Below are 21,150 nucleotides of genomic sequence, written 5' to 3' on the forward strand. Positions count from 1 at the left end.
ACAAACCTACCTGTCGTATGTTATCAGTGTTGTCACCCTGTGGTAACAGACATTTTTTAGGGTCCAGCTGGACAAGCAAAGCCTCCAGGTTACAGAACATCTCTCCGTCAGGGAACTTACACATCCACATAACCCATGCCCACCACACGCTATCCATCAGCACCGACAGCCAACCGTATGGCCACAACCTCTGCTGAGCCAGCCCCCCCAAATAGAACCTCTTCAAACTGGGTCAGATGAGCGAGAGAGAGAGAGAGCTTGTTTGGATGACATAGCCTAATGCTGCAACTCAGGGATAGATGTAACATGGTAAATCTGCACGGTTCTCCATTATTTTTGGTGAAGTTCTCTACATGTTTTGTGTTCGACTTGGTGTTTGTGTGTCATATTTATTTATGGGTGAGAAATGTTGCCAGGGTGATCAATGCCATGGCAACATAGATGATAATATGAGATACTTCTGTGTGTTTGAAACACATCCCTCTCTGCTGGCTGCAACATCTCTCTCTCTCTCTCTCTCGCTGACCAAGGCCCTTCTCCCCCTATTGCTCAGTTTGGCCGGGCAGCCAGCTCTAGGAAGAGTGGTGGTGGTTCCAAACTTCTTCAAACTATATACAGTGCATTCGGAAAGTATTCAGACCCCTTGACTTTTTCCACATTTTGTTATGTTACAGCCTTATTCTAAAATTGATTAAATCGTTTTTTCCCTCATCAATCTACACACAATACCCCATAATGACACTTAAAAAATATATATGTTTTAACAGATTTGTAAAAATAATGAAATATCACATATACTCTAATATATATACACATACATAGTGCATATGGTACAAAGGACATATACATACATATATTTCCTTGGAACATTACTGTAAGAAATATCCAACATTCTGTGCATGTGCCCTGTTCCCCTCCCCAGTCCAGGAGCATCTGACCAAGCAGATTGCCATGGCGATATCTGAGGCACTACAGCCAGCTGGGGTTATAGAGACAGCGTGGGTACTTCACACTCTCTCAACTCGGAATGTGTTTCCAACTGCTTTAAGCTGCTTGAAGTTCTGGACTTACAAAACAAATGTTAATCACATGTTAGTCACATGTTATCCATGAGAGTGAAACATGGCTTTTCTGGTGTTGGTGTGTATATTATAATGATGTGTGTGTTTGTGTGTGTGTGTGTGTGCATGCGTGCGTGTGTGGACATGTGTCTAGTGATGCATGGGGTTCAGAAGATCAACAGTCAAACGTGACCAGCTGCATGTTGACCCCTGACCTGTGTGTGTGTGGTGTGGTGTGTGTGTGTGTGTGTGTGTGTGTGTAAGAATTTCTGGCAGAGTGAGAGGCTATAACTGGTGCCTTCAGCTAGAAACCTGACAATCTTAAAACATTCTACTGTACAGAAATATACTGAACAAAAATATAAATGCAACATGAAACAATTTCAAAGATTTTACTGAGTTACAGTTCATAGATGGAAATCTGTCAATTGAAATAAATTAATTAGGCCCTCATCTATGGATTTCACATGACTGGGCAGGGGCGCAGCCATGGGTGGGCCTGGGAGGGCATAAGCCCACCCACTTGGGAGCCAGGTCCACCCACTGGGGTGCTAGGCCCAGCCAATCAGAATAATGTTTTTCCCACAAAAGGGCTTTATTACAGACAGAAATACTCCTCAGCAACTCTTGGGACCAACACTTTACATGTTGTGTTTATATTTTTTGTTCAGTATATACAGTGGGGAAAAAAAGTATTTAGTCAGCCACCAATTGTGCAAGTTCTCCCACTTAAAAAGATGAGAGAGGCCTGTAATTTTCATCATAGGTACACGTCAACTATGACAGACAAAATGAGGAAAAAAAATCCAGAAAATCACATTGTAGGATTTTTTATGAATTTATTTGCAAATTATGGTGGAAAATAAGTATTTGGTCAATAACAAAAGTTTCTCAATACTTTGTTATATACCCTTTGTTAGCAATGACACAGGTCAAACGCTTTCTATAAGTCTTCACAAGGTTTTCACACACTGTTGCTGGTATTTTGGCCCATTCCTCCATGCAGATCTCCTCTAGAGCAGTGATGTTTTGGGGCTGTCGCTGGGCAACACAGACTTTCAACTCCCTCCAAAGATTTTCTATGGGGTTGAGATATGGAGACTGGCTAGGCCATTCCAGGACCTTAATGCTTCTTACGAAGCCACTCCTTCGTTGCCCGGGCGGTGTGTTTGGGGTCATTGTCATGCTGAAAGACCCAGCCACGTTTCATCTTCAATGCCCTTGCTGATGAAAGGAGGTTTTCACTCAAAATCTCACGATACATGGCCCCATTCATTCTTTCCTTTACACGGATCAGTCGTCCTGGTCCCTTTGCAGAAAAACAGCCCCAAAGCATGATGTTTCTACCCCCATGCTTCACAGTAGGTATGGTGTTCTTTGGATGCAACTCAGCATTCTTTGTCCTCCAAACACGACAAGTTGAGTTTTTACCAAAAAAGTTATATTTTGGTTTCATCTGACCATATGACATTCTCCCAATCCTCTTCTGGATCATCCAAATGCACTCTAGCAAACTTCAGACGGGCCTGGACATGTACTGGCTTAAGCAGGGGGACACGTCTGGCACTGCAGGATTTGAGTCCCTGGCGGCGTAGTGTGTTACTGATGGTAGGCTTTGTTACTTTGGTCCCAGCTCTCTGCAGGTCATTCACTAGGTCCCCCCGTGTGGTTCTGGGATTTTTGCTCACCGTTCTTGTGATCATTTTGACCCCACGGGGTGAGATCTTGCGTGGAGCCCCAGATCGAGGGAGATTATCAGTGGTCTTGTATGTCTTCCATTTCCTAATAATTGCTCCCACAGTTGATTTCTTCAAACCAAGCTGCTTACCTATTGCAGATTCAGTCTTCCCAGCCTGGTGCAGGTCTACAATTTTGTTTCTGGTGTCCTTTGACAGCTCTTTGGTCTTGGCCATAGTGGAGTTTGGAGTGTGACTGTTTGAGGTTGTGGACAGGTGTCTTTTATACTGATAACAAGTTCAAACAGGTGCCATTAATACAGGTAACGAGTGGAGGACAGAGGAGCCTCTTAAAGAAGAAGTTACAGGTCTGTGAGAGCCAGAAATCTTGCTTGTTTGTAGGTGACCAAATACTTATTTTCCACCATAATTTGCAAATAAATTCATAAATAATCCTACAATGTGATTTTCTGGATTTTTTTCTTCTCAATGTGTCTGTCATAGTTGACGTGTACCTATGATTACATTTACATTTACATTTAAGTAATTTAGCAGACGCTCTTATCCAGAGCGACTTACAAATTGGTGCATTCACCCTATAGCCAGTGGGTTAACCACTTTACAACATTTTTTTTTTTTTTTGGGTGGGGGGGGGGGGGCTAGAAGGATTACTTCATCCTATCCCAGGTATTCCTTAAAGGTTTCAAATGTCTCCGGAAGGTGGTGAGTGACTCCGCTGTCCTGGCGTCGTGAGGGAGCTTGTTCCACCATTGGGGTGCCAGAGCAGCGAACAGTTTTGACTGGGCTGAGCGGGAACTATGCTTCCGCAGAGGAAGGGGAGCCAGCAGGCCAGAGGTGGATGAACGCAATGCCCTCGTTTGGGTGTAGGGACTGATCAGAGCCTGAAGGTACGGAGGTGCCGTTCCCCTCACTGCTCCATAGGCAAGCACCATGGTCTTGTAACGGATGCGAGCTTCAACTGGAAGCCAGGGGAGTGTGCGGAGGAGGGGGGTGACGTGAGAGAACTTGGGAAGGTTGAACACCAGACGGGCTGCGGCATTCTGGATGAGTTGTAGGGGTTTAATGGCACAGGCAGGGAGCCCAGCCAACAGCGAGTTGCAGTAATCCAGACGGGAGATGACAAGTGCCTGGATTAGGACCTGTGCCGCTTCCTGTGTAAGGCAGGGTCGTACTCTCCGAATGTTGTAGAGCATGAACCTGCAGGATCGGGTCACCGCCTTGATGTTAGCGGAGAACGACAGGGTGTTGTCCAGGGTCACGCCAAGGCTCTTCGCACTCTGGGAGGAGGACACAACGGAGTTGTCAACCGTGATGGCGAGATCATGGAACGGGCAGTCCCCGGGAGGAAGAGCAGCTCCGTCTTGCCAGGGTTCAGCTTGAGGTGGTGATCCGTCATCCATACTGATATGTCGGCCAGACATGCAGAGATGCGATTCGCCACCTGGTTATCAGAAGGGGGAAAGGAGAAGATTAGTTGTGTATCGTCAGCGTAGCAATGATAGGAGAGTTCATGTGAGGATATGACAGAGCCAAGTGACTTGGTGTATAGGGAGAAAAGGAGAGGGCCTAGAACTGAGCCCTGGGGGACACCAGTGGTGAGAGCACGTGGTGCAGAGGCAGCTTCTCGCCACGCCACTTGGTAGGAGCGACCGGTCAGGTAGGACGCAATCCAGGAGTGAGCCGCGCCGGAGATGCCCAGCTCGGAGAGGGTGGAGAGGAGGATCTGATGGTTCACAGTATCAAAGGCAGCAGACAGGTCTAGAAGGACAAGAGCAGAGGAGAGAGAGTTAGCTTTAGCAGTGCGGAGAGCCTCCGTGACACAGAGAAGAGCAGTCTCAGTTGAATGACCAGTCCTGAAACCTGACTGGTTTGGATCAAGAAGGTAATTCTGAGATAGCAAGAGAGTTGGCTAAAGACGGCATGCTCAATAGTTTTGGAAAGTAAAGAAAGAAGGGATACTGGTCTGTAGTTGTTGACATCAGTGGGATCGAGTGTTGGTTTTTTGAGAAGGGGTGCAACTCTCGCTCTCTTGAAGACGGAAGGGACATGGCCAGCGGTCAAGGATGAGTTGATCAGCGAGGTGAGGTAGGGGAGAAGGTCACCGGAGATGGTCTGGAGAAGAGAGGAGGGGATGGGGTCAAGCGGGCAGGTTGTTGGGCGGCCTGCAGTCACTAGTCACAAGATTTTATCTGGAGAGAGAGGGGAGAAAGAAGTCAAAGCATAGGGTAGGGCAGTGTGAGCAGGACCAGCAGTGTCATTAGACTTAACAAACGAGGATCGGATGTCGTCAACCTTCTTTTCAAAGTGGTTGACGAAGTCATCCACAGAGAGGGAGGAGGGGGGGGGGGGGATTCAGCAGTGAGGAGAATGTGGCAAAGAGCTTCCTAGGGTTAGAGGCAGATGCTTGGAATTTAGAGTGGTAGAAAGTGGCCTTAGCAGCAGAAACAGATGAAGAAAATGTAGAGAGGAGGGAGTGAAAAGATGCCAGGTCGGCAGGGAGTTTAGTTTTCTTCCATTTCCACTCCGCTGCCCGGAGCTCTGTTCTGTGAGCTCGCAATGAGTCATCAAGCCACGGAGCTGGAGGGGAGGACCGAGCCGGCCGGGAGGATAGGGGACACAGGGAGTCAAAGGATGCAGAAAGGGAGGAGAGGAGGGTTGAGGAGGCAGAATCAGGAGATTGGAGGGAGAAGGATTGAGCAGAGGGAAGAGATGATAGGATGGAAGAGGAGAGAGTAGTGGGAGAGAGAGAGCGAAGGTTGCGGCGGCGCGTTACCATCTGTGTAGGGGCAGAGTGAGTAGTGTTGGAGGAGAGCGAGAGAGAAAAGGATACAAAGTAGTGGTCGGAGACATGGAGGGGAGTTGCAATGAGATTAGTAGAAGAGCAACATCTAGTAAAGAAGAAGTCAAGCGTATTGCCTGCCTTGTGAGTAGGGGGGGACGGTGAGAGGGTGAGGTCAAAAGAGGAGAGGAGTGGAAAGAACATTACAGGCCTCTCTCATCTTTTGAAGTGGGAGAACTTGCACAATTGGTGGCTGACTAAATACTTTTTTCCCCCACTGTATATAAACACTAGTTATAAGCACTAGTTATGATTCTTGGGGACGCGGGGAGCAGGAGAATCGTTTTGAACATCACTGTTTTTACATTTAAATGCAACTCAAGATGTCATCAAGATCTTTTTTAGGTCCGCTCTTATTTTTTAAACTACTGAATGGAAACGTGCCGTTTTCACATACAGTTGAAGTCTGAAGTTTACATACACCTTAGCCAAATACATTTAAACTCAGTTTTTCACAATTCCTGACATTTAATCCTAGTAAAAATTAGGATCACCACTTTATTTTAAGAATGTGAAATGTCAGAATAATAGTAGAGAGAATGATTTCTTTCAGCTTTTATTTATTTTATCACATTCCCAGTGGGTCAGAAGTTTACATACACTCAATTAGTATATGGAAGCATTGCCTTTAAATTGTTTAACTTGGGTCAAATGTTTCGGGTAGCCTTCCACAAGCTTCCCACAATAAGTTGGGTGAATTTTGGCCCATTCCTCCTGACAGAGCTGGTGTAACTGAGTCAAGTTTGTAGGCCTCCTTGCTCGCACATGCTTTTTCAGTTCTACCCACATATTTTCTATAGGTTTGAGGTCAGGGCTTTGTGATGGCCACTCCAATACCTTGACTTTGTTGTCCTTAAGCCATTTTGCCACAACTTTGGAAGTATGCTTGGGGTCATTGTCCATTTGGAAGATCCATTTGCGACCAAGCTTTAACTTCCTGACTGATGTCTTGAGATGTTGCTTCAATATATCCACATAATTTTCCTTCCTCATGATGCCATCTATTTTGTGAAGTGCACCAGTCCCTCCTGCAGCAGAGCACCCCCAAAGCCTGATGCTGCCACCCCCGTGCTTCACGGTTGGGATGGTGTTCTTCGGCTTGCAAGCCACCCCCTCTTTCCTCCAAACATAACGATGGTCATTATGGCCAAACAGTTCTATTTTTGTTTCATCAGACCAGAGGATATTTCTCCAAAAAGTACGATCTTTGTCCCCATGTGCAGTTGCAAACCGTAGTCTGGCTTTTTTTATGGTGGTTTTGGAGCAGTGGCTTCTTACCTGCTGAGCGGCCTTTCAGGTTATGTCGATATAGGACTCGTTTTACTGTGGATATAAATACTTTTGTACCTGTTTCCTCCAGCATCTTCACAAGGTCCTTTGCTGTTGTACTGGGATTGATTTGCACTTTTCGCACCAAAGTACGTTCATCTTTAGGAGACAGAACGCGTCTCCTTCCTGAGCGGTATGACGGCTGCGTGGTCCCATGGTGTTTATACTTGTGTACTATTGTTTGTACAGATGAACGTGGTACCTTCAGGTGTTTGGAAATTGCTCCCAAGGATGAACCAGACTTGTGGAGGTCTACAATTTTTTTTCTGAGGTCTTTGCTGATTTCTTTTGATTTTCCCATGATGTCAAGCAAAGAGGCACTGAGTTTGAAGGTAAGCCTTGAAATACATCCACAGGTACACCTCCAATTGGCTAAAATGATATCAATTAGCCTATCAGAAGCTTCTAAAGCCATGACATCATTTTCTGGAATTTCTCAAGCTGTTTAAAGGCACCATCAACTTAGTGTATGTAAACTTCTGACCCACTGGAATTGTGATACAGTGAATTATAAGTGAAATAATCTGTCTGTAAAGAATTGTTGGAAAAATTACTTGTGTCATGCACAAAGTAGATGTCCTAACCGACTTGCCAAAACTATAGTTTGTTAACAAGAAATGTGTGTAGTGGTTGAAAAACAAGTTTTAATGACTCCAACCTAAGTGTATCTAAACTTCCGACTTCAACTGTATGTAGACACTGTTATGGTGCTGCAGCACAGGAGGCTGGTGAGAGGAGGACAGCTCATAATAATGGCTGGAATGGAGTGGTATCAAACACATGTTTGATACCGTTTTCTTTATTCCATTCCAGCCATTACTATGAGCCCGCCCTCCCAAATTATGGTGCCACCAGCCTCCTTTGTACTGGAGATAATGGGCACGTTCCACAGCGGGAAGCAACAACCAATGGTTGCATGCCACATCAAAGACTGTGTCATTGATTGACAAATTGCTATAATATATTATGTTAGCTGATAGTTAAAATTAAATTAAATAAATTGGTCATTTAGCAGACGCTCTTATCCAGAGCGACTTACAGGAGCAATTAGGGTTAAAAATTCCCATCCAGTTGTGAGACGTCAGCAACATCTAAGCATAGGAATGTGCCCCAAGACTATGAAGTTGAAAAGGTGGAATTCCCCTTTAATAGAGTTTGTATTTGTAACAAATACAATTTGTTAAAAGTGTATTTGAGCACTAGTCAGGAAAACCATCACTATAGTTTATAAGCCAGTATGTTCTCCTATAGCTACACTGAGTGTCCAAAACATTAGGAACACCTGCTCTTTCCATGACAGACTGACCAGGTGAAAGCTATGATCCCTTATTGATGTCACCTGTTCAATCCACGTCAATCAATGTAGATGAAGGGTAGGAGACAGGTTAAAGAAGGATTTTTAAGCCTTGAGACAGTTGACATGGATTCTGTATGTGGGCCATTCAGAGGGTGAATGGGCAAGACAAAATATTTAATTGCCTTTGAACGGGGTATGGCAGTAGGTGCCAGGCGCACTGGTTTGAGTGTGCAAGAACTGCAACGCTGCTGGGTTTTTCATGCTCAGCAGTTTCCCACGTGTATCAAGAATGGTCCACCATCCAAAGGACGTCCAGCCAACTTGACACAACTGTGGGAAGCATTGGAGTCAACATGGGCCAGCATCCCTGTAGAACTCTTTCGACACCTTGGAGTCCATGCCCTGGCGAATTGAGGCTGTTCTGAGGGCAAAGGGGGGTGCAACTCAATATTAGGAAGGTGTTCCTAATGTTTTGTATACTCAGTGTATATTTCCTATTATGTGTAACAATGTTTTCCTCTCTATGTTGCCATATTTATTATTTTCATGAATCATGTTTGTTCTCAATAAAACTATATCACTACGATGGTAGTGGTTTGGCACTTCCTTTCTGTGCGACAGGCTGGATGTGTGTATGGTGGGGTAGAGTGGAGAGCCTGAGAGGTGATCAGGACATTTAAATGTCAATGACTCAGCCAACCTGTTCTCGAACCTGACCCTGGGTTGCACAGGAAGTTACAGCATGCTGCGTCACATCATGATGATGTCAGAGGTTCTAAACCAATCACTGTGGGGTATACAGCTGACAGAGATGCTGCGTTCACGTGCTAGTCGGAACTAGGAAATGCCGAAATTTCCGACTAGCTAACTGGTTGTAGTTATACACGTGCCGCGTTAAACCAGTTATCAAGTCAGAAATTTCAGTTTCCTAGTTCCGACTAGCACATGAACATGGCAAGAGACACAGAAGAGGGTAATGACTTGTTCATGCCTATTGAATTAGACCCTGTACACTGAACAGACATATTTGTTGTAATGTTTTGGTTTTTCGTCTGTGACTACACAAAACAATGGTAATAAATAATCATGTCATTGCCATTACATATTGAATATTTTAATGCACTCAATAAAACATGACTTTACATAATTCACAAAGAATCGATAAAAGGAAACTCCTGCATCAGAGGCGGTTTTACACAACAGAAGAGAAACCATCAGTTCAGGTATTAAAACTAAAAGTAGTCTCCGATTTGGTGTGTGGAACAGTGCTGGCCACGTATTGCTGCTACAAAGCTGAGGATTATAGGACTTTTACAATAGAGAGGGAAACCCTGCTCCACATCTCACACACACAGCTGGAAAGAGTAAAAACCCCTTGACTGCATCTCTGCTATGAGAGTTTTAGACAGGGGGTCAAAACAACACGATAAAGTCGTCATTCCTCGTGCACACCATCCTCCCCCTCTATCTTATTTTCTCCCACACTCCTTCTCCAGTCATCCTGGTGGTCACCTTCTCTCTCTCTCTCCCGGTCAGAAGCTTGTTAGACAGAGGTCTGCTTGTAGTTCTTGGTGTCCAGAACCTTCTTCCCACACATGGCACAGATACCTAAGAAAGAGAAAGCAATATAAGGGAGATTGTTATCAGGTGAAAGTGTAACACAATTTGCTTCTGAAAGAGCAACCAAAATGTCATATAACATGGGGTGTGTGTAGGTAGATATAGTACCTTTCTTGTAGGCGCAGCCTTGGCAGTAGTGAGATCCTGATTGGTGAACAGAGCTCTTGCAGATTCTGCAGATGCCAAAGCCTGACTTTCCTGGCTTCCCATAAGGATCAAACCTGTTGACAAATTCATATTACTGTAACATAATCATAACCTGACCATATACAACATTACATTTACATTTACGTCATTTAGCAGACGCTCTTATCCATCAACCTGCACCCATCATTAATCATCATTAACAACAACAGTCTTACCTGGCCTTCTTAGATGTCAGAGCCTTGTTCTCGTTCAGCTTCCGCCCACCGCTCTCTAAAAAACATAATACAATACTGTAATGAATAAAGAGTATCAAATAATTCTAAACTATGTAATACAAAATTATGTAACTCCAATACTCTACCTGTTGTGTTTCTAGCTCCATCCTTCCAGGTGTCGGGAGTTATCACCCTGCCCAGCTTCTTCTCACCTGAGAGAGAAAGAGAAGAGATAGAGGCCGAGGGTGGAAAAAGAGAGGAAGAAAAGTTCAGAAATATGAGTGGTAGAAATGAAGAAAAAAAAATAGGTCGAGATGGGAATTCATTGCTAGCTGCAGAAGTCACACAAACACTTCTCGTTCGTTCTCTGATACACAGTCGGGCATGTTAATTACGTAGACTAAACAACAAAACAAGCCTTCAGCAACAGTTTCTAGCTAGATACCGTAGCTCAGATAAACAGAATCAGATAACGTTAGCTAGCCAGTTATCTGGCCAGCTAACTAGCCAGAGTAAGCTAGCTGGCAAGCTGCTAGCACAGCATCGCTTTCTAACGTAAGCGTTATTACATGCTTTACGGATATAACTTCCTATAATCCCAAAAAAGGTCGTACTTACAATTGTCACAAACCATATTTTCTTTGTTTAGACGAAAAAACAACACTTTTTGCTAAGAAATTGTACCTAAATGTGTAGCTCGTGTGTCAACAACGATTGTAAACTTCCTGTTAATCTGGGACTTCAGAATCCGATTGGTTGAGCTCCCAGGTGTGGTGAGTCGTTATTGGCTGCCAGATATGTCAGTCAATGTAGGGTAGGTTCAAGCATCTGGCCTTGCTCGGCTCCATGTTTACGGAAGTGAGTCTGATGAATGAACCCTACATAATATCCGTGTCGATGTGAAACTGTCACGTATAGTTAATTTGTCTAATTTAGAATAGTAGCTACTGTCATATGTCTAAGGATGAAGCTAGCTAGGCCACAAAGGCAGTAGCTAGGAGCCAAAAAGCGTCAACTAGACTCAACGTCGCAACAGTTCAGTAGTAAGAGGTTCTTAAGGTAAGGCTATTCAGACTATCCACTGGCACTGCCTGTATCTGCCCAAGTTAGTTAGTTTTGTGCTAATAGCTGTTAAAGTTATTACCAGGGGGGTTAGTGGTTCAGACTATTATGATGATGATTTACAATGCAACCAGCCTGGTCTGGCATCCCTGAGTCTGCATCTGTTAACCATGCCTTTATTGCACAGGTGGTTGTGCACTCGCCCTGTAACGGCTACGTCTTTTCCTCTCAATCGATGCAACATGATACCATAATACCATATTTCCTATCCCCGTACAGGTAGACCTGACCAGACCTCTCTCCAGCACAATGTGGGACCAGGAGATCAGACAGATGGCGTCCAGCCACGCCATCATGGCGTCGGGGGTGTTTATGGCGACAGTGGTGCCGGCGGTGCTAGTGCCGGGTTTCTCTGTGTACGGGACACACCTGCTGTGGCTGTACTCTGTTGCCGGGGCCGTCGCCGTGGTCAACATCACCCTGTTCTGGCTGCTGGGGGTCAGCCCTCCCACCAAGAAACACACTATCACCTACAAGGTACAGAGGCATACACACATCTGAGGTTATGATCAGTTGTATATCAGACCAGTACTGAATAGTATAAGCTGATCATCTCCTCTTCCTCTCTTCCAGGTGTCTAGGTTGGTGCGTTCCTGTCTCTACCTGCTCCTCTCCTGTCTGTTCTTCCACACTGTAGTGATCCTGTATGGAGCACCGCTCCTGGAGTGAGTTCTGCCAAGAGTGTGTGTGTGTGTTTCCAACTGCCAAGATTGAGTGTGTCAGATTGTGTTGTAAGTCTTTGTTTCTGACTCTTTTCACTGTGTTTAGGACTGCGTTGGAGACGTTCTCTCTGGCGGTGTTGTTGACCAGTCTAACCACTCTGAGGTGTGTGTGTGTCCTTGGGCCCAACGTCCAGGCTTGGATAAGAGTGTTCAGCCGACATGGGTACTACCTCTATCTACATCTACTTCTGACTCTCTCGGTCTCACACATTTCCTCATCCTCATATTCTCTCTCTAGTCAAACTCTCTCTTCAACTAGGGCTGGCTGATATCGAATTAATTCGATTAATTTGAATTTGAAATTAGCGCGAAGTTCCAAATGCCTGTATCGTTTTTATATTTTTCTGTTTTTGAGTGTTTGTCTTTTTGGCATCATCTCCTTCGCTCCGTCTGTGCTGTGCACCTTCCCACTTGCACACAGACACCAAGCTCCTCCGCCTGTCACTAACAACAACGAAGAGCATCTTCTTCCTCTCTGACAACAAGCCGTTTCAACAAGCTATTTGCATTTGAGGTTTGGTCCAACATAATCGGTAATATGGACACCAAAACACATTGACACATTTTACTGTAATAGAGAACTTAACCTTTGTAAATTTATCCTTTTTATGTCTCAACTCCCAAAATGTAGAACAGAGCAGTCTACAAGACGGGAGTATCAATGAACATGATTGTGAAAAATGTACTAGTATACGCAGTTTTTTTTTCGCGCGCGCCATTGCAGTACCGCTAGCAGCATTTTAGCCAGACGGTTATGTGCTAGCTGTCTAGTCTGTGTTTTATAGATGTGCAATGAGCATAAAAATCCGTATTTATATAAGCAATTGGCAACTCGTTCTCATTCTGAGAAATAAGCATCTTATCCAGGTAGGTCACTTGATTTCAACATTGAAACAAAGTGAACAGGCTATATTGTTCAAACAGTTGGAGACAGACCGGTGGGTGTGAATTTATAACAGTTAAACTGTTCTACCTTGTTGGCAAGCAAATAGATACAAGTTTGCTTTAATATAAATATAAAGATTAGCTGGCTACTCACTAACAGGTGGGCTTGTGCTTGAGAGATTGTTTATTAGACCTGTGTTAATTTCCTATAATGCCTGCTACCAGAAGTTGGTCATTATTAGTGGATGTGCATGCTTCTGGTTAAATTTGTAATAAAAAGGGCATTTTCATAGACAGACTTGAAAGCCAGATAAGTGATTATTGCAACAACATAAAAAGCAGGTTAAACTATTTTGATCAAATAATTAAATTATTAGTGGGCCTTAGGGTTGAAGGCTTATATTTAGGCCTAGGTATAATTGTACAAGCCCTGAATTCATTAGATTATTCCCGACTGTTTGAAATGCAGTGTATTGATAATTAATTGTGTAACAAAGCTTATTTAGATAACTTAGTTTTTTAAAATCGAGATATCGTGAATCGCCCATACGTTTGAAAAATTTGAGATTTTTAGGCCATATCGCCCAACTCCTTCTTTCTCTCTCTCTCGCCCTCTCTCTCTCTCGTATGTCCACCAGGAGGCAGTCTTCAAAACTACATCACAAGCTTCACAATGACGACGCTTTGTGTGTGTCTGTGTATGTGAAATGTGTATATAGTGCCAATAGTCTACACCCGCATGAACTTTTGTCACATTTTACTGGCTTAAATTAAATTATATATTTTCCCCTACATATCTACACAACCTACACTTTTTTAAATTGAATGAAAGTTATAGAACATTTTCCAAATTAAGAAAAAAAAAACTGAAACATCATAATTGGGTAAGTCTCCACCCCCCTGAGTTAATACTAGGTGGAAGTCCCTTTGGCAGTCATTACCGCTGTGAATCCTTTTCATTAAGATTCTACCAACTTTGCACAACTCTTAGGGCGACATATATCCATAGTTTTTGTCAAAATCGCACAGGCTCAGTAAATTTGGTTGGGAATCATTGATGGGCAGCGATATTTAAACCTTGTCTCAGATTTTTTAAGCAGATTTAAGTCAGCACTGAGACTGGACCACTCAGGAACACTCAGCACCTATTGGAAAGCCATTCTGGTGTGTCTTTTACATAAAGATGTGTGTAATTGTTCCGCAGAAAAATAAAACCCTATCATAGGGTTATGTTTTCAGAAGACAGGTAGGTTTTCCTGTAACATTTTTACATTTTTACATCATATTTATTTTGATCCTAACAAACTCCACAGTCCCTGCCGGTGACAAGCATACCCATAACATGATGCTGCCAACACAATATTTGTGTGTGTGTGTGTGTGTTTCAGGGCCATGTCAGTGTGGGACACCTCTCTACAGATGGTGGTCGGTTGCAGTGTTGTTGGAGCCTGGCTGGGAGCCTTCCCTATCCCTTTGGACTGGGACCGACCCTGGCAGGTCAGAACACACACAGAAAGGCCATGAGTAGATTGACACAATTCTTTACTTTCATATCAGCAAGCCATGTCTGTTCTACACAATGTATTTCTATCTACAATTGTCTGTAGGTGTGGCCCGTCTCCTGCAGTCTGGGTGCAGTGATTGGTTACCTGACTGGGCTAGTCGCCGCCCCCGCCTGGATCCACTGGCACCGCAAACACCTCACCTACAAGAGCAAGTGATGGACTGGGGAGAGAGTGAGTGAGGAAGTGATGGACTGGGGAGAGAGAGAGTGATTGTGTTTGTATACGAGCATGCGGTTTATATGACAGTCCTCCAGGCAGCTGATCCATTATCCCTGTAGTAATCCTGTATTCCATTGGTATCTGAATATGTATTGGACTGTTGGAGTAGACAGGCCCTCTCCTGTAAAATATGTTGCCATGTAAAAAGATTTTGACAAATAAAGTCTTAGTTCTCTACAAACTTTTTATTTGTAATCCTCTGATTATGGTTAATCCAATAGGCTTGTAACTGTGTGACCAATAAAATTTGATTTGATTTGATTTGATTTAATTACAGACAAAAAAAACACAAACAGCCACAGATGTGCATTACACACACTGCTCCATTAACTCTAATAACTGCCATCTTTCAATATCACAACTTAATGTTTTCATTTTCTGTACTATGGCTAGGCTATTGTGTGTGTTGCTGTGTACTGAAAGGTCATTTGTCTTTCTTCTTCCCTGGAGAACTGCTCCAATCTTTACCTTCTGTTCAGGGAGTGAGATGGAGAGAGGGAAGGAGGGAGAGAGTGTGCAGTAAGAAAGAGAGTGGGTGGAAAGAGAGGAGAAAAGGGGGGGGTGCAATAAGGAGAGAGAGCGAGGGGGTGAGTGGGTACAGAAATTGGCTGTGGAATGAGTCAATACTCTCTCTAATTGAGGGACTAACATTTCATGACCATTTGTCTTCAGCGGTCTCATCATACAAGCTCTCCCTCATTTTTATTACCCTCTCTCTCCCCCTCCTTTTCGGTCTTTCACCCTCTTCTTTCTCGCGCCCTTCTATTCTTTCTATATAACCCCCTCCTGTCTGTGTGTGTGTGTGGGGGGGGGGGACAGGTAGAGATACTGAAGTTCTCTCCAGTCGCTCTTTTTCTAAGAGCAGGAACAATAGAACACATGACAGAGAGCTGCAGTGGGCCATCGTGACACTCAACCACAGAGAAATGGTGAAGGAGGTAGACAGTAGGTAGGGATTGGATGAGGAGAGACGGTAGGTAGGGATTGGATGAGGTAGAGACGGTAGGTAGGGATTGGATGAGGTAGAGACAGTAGGTAGGGATTGGATGAGGTAGAGACTGTAGGTAGGGATTGGATGAGGTAGAGACGGTAGGTAGGGATTGGATGAGGAGAGACGGTAGGTAGGGATTGGATGAGGTAGAGACGGTAGGTAGGGATTGGATGAGGTAGAGACAGTAGGTAGGGATTGGATGAGGTAGAGACAGTAGGTAGGGATTGGATGAGGTAGAGACGGTAGGTAGGGATGAGGTAGAGACAGTAGGTAGGGATTGGATGAGGTAGAGACGGGGAAGGGGTAGATGTATTGTATGTGTAGCTGGGCAGCATAGTGTCGGCCAAGCCAAGGGAACCTATAGATGTAAAACCTTAGCAAAGAAAATGAGAAAAGAGCCTGACATGTCTCTTTGGCTTATAGAGGCAAAGAGGAGCATCCGTCATAACAGCACAGCCACCCACCCTTCTCCACAAGAGACGAAAGATGTCCAAGAGCCAAGTGAACAGCAGCTCAGACTGCACCAGATGGAGGTCTTTCTTAAACACATCCTTCCTCTGGCAGACCTGTGGTGCTGTCTAAAGCTGTGTGGGAATAGAAGGTCTGTCACATCTCCATTCTAAAGCTGTCGGTCAGAGAGAGAGTGAAAGAGAGCCAATGATGTACAGTGCATTCGGAAAGTATTCAGAGTCCTTGACTTTTTCCACATTTTGTTAGGTTACAGCCTTATTCTAAAATGGATTAAATTGTTTCCCCCCATTTTTTTACATTTTTAGTCATTTAGCAGACGATCTTATCCAGAGCGACTCACAGTTAGTGAGTGCATACATTTTCCTTTTCAGTCCCCTCATCAATCTACACACAATACCCCATGACAAAGCAAAAACAGGTTTTTAGATATTCTCATTTATATCATAAATAAATAAGAAAAACTGAAATATTACATAAGTATTCAGACACTTTACTCTGTACTTTGTTGAAGCACCTTTGGCAGCAATTACAGCCTTGAGTTTTCTTTGGTATGACACCTGTATTTGGGGAGTGTCTCCCATTCTTCTGTGTAGATCCTCTCAAGCTCTGTCAGGTTGGATGGGGAGCGTCGCTGCACAGCTATTTTCAGGTCTCTCCAGAGATGTTCAATCAGTTTCAAGTCTGGGCTCTGGCTGGGCCACTCAAGGACATTCAGAGACTTGTCCAGAAGCCACTCCTGCGTTGTCTTGGCTGTGTGCTTAGGGTCGTTGTCCTGTTGGAAGGTGAACCTTCGCTCCCAGTCTGAGGTCCTGAGCACTCTGGAGAAGGTTTTCATCAAGGATCTCTCTGTACTTTGCTCCATTCATCTTTCCCTCTATCCTGACTAGTCTCCCAGTCCCTGCCACTGAAAAACATCCCCACAGCCTGATGCTGCCACTATCATGCTTCACCGTAGGGATGGTGCCAGGTTTCCTCCAGACATGAAGCTTGGCATTCAGGCAAAGAGTTCAATCTTGGTTTCATCAGACCAGAGGATCTTGTTTCTCATGGTCTGAGAGTCCTTTATGTGCTTTTTGGTGAACTCCAAGCGGGCTGTCATGTGCCTTTTACTGAAGAGTGGCTTCCGTCTGGCCACTCTACCATAAAGGCTTGTTTGGTGGAGTGCTGCAGAGATGGTTGTCCTTCTGGAAGGTTCTCCCATCTCCACAGAGGAACTCTGGAGCACTGTCAGAGTGACCATCGGGTTATTGGTCACCTCCCTGACCATGGCCCTTCTCCCCCGATTGCTCAATTTGGGCAGGCGGCCAGCTCTAGGAAGAGTGTTGGTGGTTCCAAACTTCTTCCATTTAAGAATGATGGAGGCCACTGTTTTCTTGGGGACCTTCAATGCGGCATAACCTTTTTGGTGATGAACTACACGCAAGCAATAAATGACTGTAGTCTACATTTCTATAGAAATATACTACGACTCGGAGGGGGGGTTGATGCAGACGAGACACAGTCGGGTGCTTTGGGAACCAAGCCAATAAGGGACAGAGGATCACTGGGTAGTTAACTGCTTTTATCACATTTATCAACTATTTTTATACAAATGTGCCAGACATACATCATATAATTACGTTAATATCTTTGTTCCTCCTCATCATCATTTCTCTGTATAGTTTCAGTCTTAGAGCCGTGGATGACGTGATAGGGGTGAGTCGGGTTAGTTGATCCTAAGCCAAGCCAGGGGTGTATTCAGTGAGGTGAAACTTTCAGAATATTATACAAAGAAATCAGAACACTTCTGTAACATTCCCCCCTTCTGAACAGACCCCTGGTGAACTTGGCTGGTCTGAGCTGGGCTTGGGATATAGGGCTGGACTGGGTTTAGGTCGTTTTCCTGGGTTGTGCAGCCATGTAGAGGGCCACGAGGCAGTAGAGTGCGCCTCCTACTGTCAGAGCCATGGTGGTGCGGTACAACAGTCTGTCAGGGACACCTCTCTTCAGATGAACTGGAATACCATCTGACGTCTGAGGCAGGGACAGAGAAAGAGAGAGGGACTGTTAAGCCCAAAACACACAGGGAGAGTTGTATTTTACGTGTGTGAACGAGCGTGCTCACGCTGTAAATACAGGGGAGTGAAAAAGACAAAACAGACATCTGCGAGCGTCAATGGCGTCACGAGCATATAGCAAGTCAAATTAGAAAGAACGTTTCTTTTTCTCGCGGAGCAATGCTGGTCAAATTAGCCGATAAGTTGTCAGAAAATAGACTGTTTGTGCATTGTAACATTGAATTGTGACATATATAGTTAAAAAGTGTCTATTTAGTGTTGCTAAGTTTAACTGCCAGTGCCAACATTATGTATAGGATAGTGCTTATAATAAATGATGTAACTGCATGAATGCAACGACATTCTATACATTTATCAACTGGATTGTGTTTCGGAATTACACATCACGTTGTCGATGTAATTTATTGTCAATGTCATTTAATGACAGTAGGCTATCACTGTTGTAGCTTACAGCCAATTTCATTGATGAAATTCAAATAAAGTGCATGTTTGGGGAGGGCCTTGGGTAATTTGTAGAAAAGGAATTAGAAGAGATGTTATGATCTTCCCTATGCTTTGTTGTAGTTTAAAATGTATTGGGCTGTAGGCTAGGGTTTATCAGTAAAATAGGCTACCTATATAAAAAAAAACAATGGCAGTATATCAGTGTTGATTTCCATCAAAGGCATATAACCTAGGTGGACTATGGCTGGAAAACTCAAGGAACTCCAATTTCGAGAGAGAATACAACTGTCTATTATGGCTTTTTATGACAATCATGCTGGCTTACGTTACGCAGTGTGTGAATTAATGCCAACTTCACATCGTTGACGGACATCGCCCCGTGTGACTTGGGCTTTAGAGGAGAGAGAGGGGGGGAGTGTGTACCTGGAACAGTCTCTGGAAGTCTGGCACCTTGTTCACCCCTAGGTATTCCATCATGGCCCCTGACTCTGACACCATCTTGGTGGGTGTAGCAAACGTCATGGTGGGAGGCTCTGCTGGCAAACCAGGCCTCAGACCCTGGAAAAGAACACACCGTTTTATCAACACCAACAAGTTAGGACAACTCCTTTAAGCACATTTGACAAGCAATATAACCAGGTGCTAGTCAACTCAATAAGGACAGGAGGGACGCTGCCACCTCTGGACATAGCTAACTAGTTACACAAGCCATGAAGTTAAGGTTAAAAAGTAGAAATATACGTATCCCTATTAATACAACTCAAAAGAAATACATTTTTCACGTTTAGGCTCGGCCTCTTGGATACCCCACGACCTTTGTTCTGTCAGGCATCGCCGCACCGTCAGTTAATGAAGGTCACTGACGCTGGGTACGCAGCCTCTCACTGTCCGACTAGTGCAGTCTTCTCCCGGACTTACCTGCGGGCTGTAGGCGGTGGCCGGTGCCGACCCTGTCAACCTCTGGCTGAAGCCGCTGAACTTGTAGTATGTCATGTTGCCAGCTGAAGGACAGGTCAGATGGTGATTAGTTGCGGTTACAACACACAGCTTCCCTCGAGAAAAACACCCGGCGAAAAGGGTCTTTCCTGAGGCAGCGTCGAAGGAAAGTGACGTAATGAGATGTCTCTGCACTGCCCGTTCATAAATACAACCGCTCTGTCTACCCTATGGCCTCACCACAGTACCAAAGAGTATTGCGTCCCTTTAATATTTTAAGTAGAAATTGTGCACCAGTATTGAATTTTAAATGCCTGTTATATTAAATGAAGTGCCATTTAATATAGACCACATGGACAATGAAATTAATCTGATTTTTAATATGAATAAAGACTTGCTAAAGTGCCAAAATTCTGCATTTTGAAATGTCCCTTTGTGCACCCTCTGTTACTTCTATGAAGATTTCAATCCACATAACCCCAAGATTTCTGCACGTTTTCATGATCAGTGTAAAGCCATAGTTATTTTGTTGCTTTGAGAAAGTCATTTCTGAAGATTATTATTTATTTTATGTTATTAATGATTCACATAGGCTACGTCTGTACCTTTATTTTAAGGGCAACCCCGTTATGTGAACTGAACTCACATTTTAAAATGGTGAAATTATATATATTTTTCTAAAGAAACATTGAACATCTAAAAGCCAAATCATAGTGTAAAAGCAGGTGAGCTGGTTCTACTGTTTTGGGCCATTTTCTGGTGTTTTTGTGGTGGAAAACTAAGTGGTTTGAGCGTAACACGTCAACCCTGTTACCCATTGATAGACAGGCTATTCATGTTTTAACAATGTAAAAAGATTGTGTGAAGCTTGCATTCAATTGCCACACCCTGTTGCACACAACACGCTTACATTCCCCCTGTCACAACGGGATTTACGGCTGATTTAAAATCAAATCAAATCAATTTTTATTTGCCACATGCACCGAATACAACAGGTGTAGACCTTGCAGTGAAATGTTTACTTACAAGCCCTTAACCAACAATGCAGTTTTTTAAAGAAAAAATCTAATAAAAAAAGTGTTAAGTAAAAAATAGATAAGTAAAAAATAAAAGCAAATAACTAAAGAGCAGCAGTAAAATAAAATAACAGTAGGGAGGCTATATAAAGGGGGGTATTGGTACAGAGTCAATGTGTGGGGGCACCGTCTAGTTGAGGTAATTGAAGTAATATGTACATGTGGGTAGAGTTAAAGTGACTATGCATAAATAATAGAGTAGCAGCAGCGTAAAAGAGGGGGATGGGGTGGAGTGGAGGGGCAGTGCAAATAGTCTGGGTAGCCATGATTAGCTGTTCAGGAGTCTTATGGCTTGGGGGTAGAAGCTGTTAAGAAGCCTTTTGGACCTAGACTTGGCGCTCTGGTACCGCTTGCCATGCGGTAGCAGAGAGAACAGTCTATGACTAGGGTAGTTGGAGTCTTTGACAATTTTTAGGGCCTTCCTCTGACACCGCCTGGTATAGAGGTCCTGGATGGC

The 21,150-nt window shown here is 44.0% G+C and overlaps 3 protein-coding genes across 3 annotated transcripts; 1 reads left to right on the forward strand and 2 right to left on the reverse strand.

Annotated features, from left to right (window-relative positions):
• Positions 1 to 9,319: 9,319 nt before the first annotated feature.
• On the reverse strand, positions 9,320 to 10,940 carry LOC311146977 (cysteine-rich PDZ-binding protein). Its single transcript, XM_084183585.1, has 5 exons — positions 10,824 to 10,940; positions 10,352 to 10,417; positions 10,206 to 10,260; positions 9,952 to 10,064; positions 9,320 to 9,831 (listed from the first exon to the last, which is right to left on the reverse strand). Exons 1-5 carry the CDS (start codon positions 10,837 to 10,839, stop codon positions 9,767 to 9,769), a joined length of 315 nt encoding a protein of 104 aa, XP_084039711.1. The 5' UTR covers positions 10,840 to 10,940; the 3' UTR covers positions 9,320 to 9,766.
• Positions 10,941 to 11,021: 81 nt separating this feature from the next.
• Positions 11,022 to 14,977, forward strand: LOC311149445 (phosphatidylinositol-glycan biosynthesis class F protein-like). Its single transcript, XM_084186646.1, has 6 exons — positions 11,022 to 11,264; positions 11,547 to 11,804; positions 11,901 to 11,992; positions 12,096 to 12,212; positions 14,323 to 14,431; positions 14,542 to 14,977. Exons 2-6 carry the CDS (start codon positions 11,577 to 11,579, stop codon positions 14,653 to 14,655), a joined length of 660 nt encoding a protein of 219 aa, XP_084042772.1. The 5' UTR covers positions 11,022 to 11,264; positions 11,547 to 11,576; the 3' UTR covers positions 14,656 to 14,977.
• Positions 14,978 to 17,720: 2,743 nt separating this feature from the next.
• Positions 17,721 to 19,753, reverse strand: cox7a2l (cytochrome c oxidase subunit 7A2 like). The gene is made up of 3 exons (XM_084157280.1): positions 19,600 to 19,753; positions 19,105 to 19,239; positions 17,721 to 18,193 (listed from the first exon to the last, which is right to left on the reverse strand). Exons 1-3 carry the CDS (start codon positions 19,672 to 19,674, stop codon positions 18,050 to 18,052), a joined length of 354 nt encoding a protein of 117 aa, XP_084013406.1. The 5' UTR covers positions 19,675 to 19,753; the 3' UTR covers positions 17,721 to 18,049.
• Between the last annotated feature and the right edge of the window lie 1,397 nt (positions 19,754 to 21,150).

Source organism: Coregonus lavaretus, assembly GCF_964263955.1.
Source record: "Coregonus lavaretus genome assembly, chromosome: 1".
NCBI lineage: Eukaryota > Metazoa > Chordata > Actinopteri > Salmoniformes > Salmonidae > Coregonus > Coregonus lavaretus.

Coding starts and splice junctions, on each gene's coding strand:
- cox7a2l (XM_084157280.1), bottom strand. CDS start 19,674: ATGACATACTACAAGTTCAGCGGCTTCAGCCAGAGGTTGACAGGGTCG. Junction 19,240..19,599: donor CCACCGCCTACAGCCCGCAG/GTAAGTCCGGGA, acceptor GTTCTTTTCCAG/GGTCTGAGGCCTGGTTTGCC. Junction 18,194..19,104: donor ACTTCCAGAGACTGTTCCAG/GTACACACTCCC, acceptor TCCCTGCCTCAG/ACGTCAGATGGTATTCCAGT.
- LOC311149445 (XM_084186646.1), top strand. CDS start 11,577: ATGTGGGACCAGGAGATCAGACAGATGGCGTCCAGCCACGCCATCATG. Junction 11,805..11,900: donor AACACACTATCACCTACAAG/GTACAGAGGCAT, acceptor CCTCTCTTCCAG/GTGTCTAGGTTGGTGCGTTC. Junction 14,432..14,541: donor ACTGGGACCGACCCTGGCAG/GTCAGAACACAC, acceptor AATTGTCTGTAG/GTGTGGCCCGTCTCCTGCAG.
- LOC311146977 (XM_084183585.1), bottom strand. Junction 10,261..10,351: donor TGGAGCTAGAAACACAACAG/GTAGAGTATTGG, acceptor TATGTTTTTTAG/AGAGCGGTGGGCGGAAGCTG. Junction 9,832..9,951: donor AGGCTGCGCCTACAAGAAAG/GTACTATATCTA, acceptor TCTCTTTCTTAG/GTATCTGTGCCATGTGTGGG.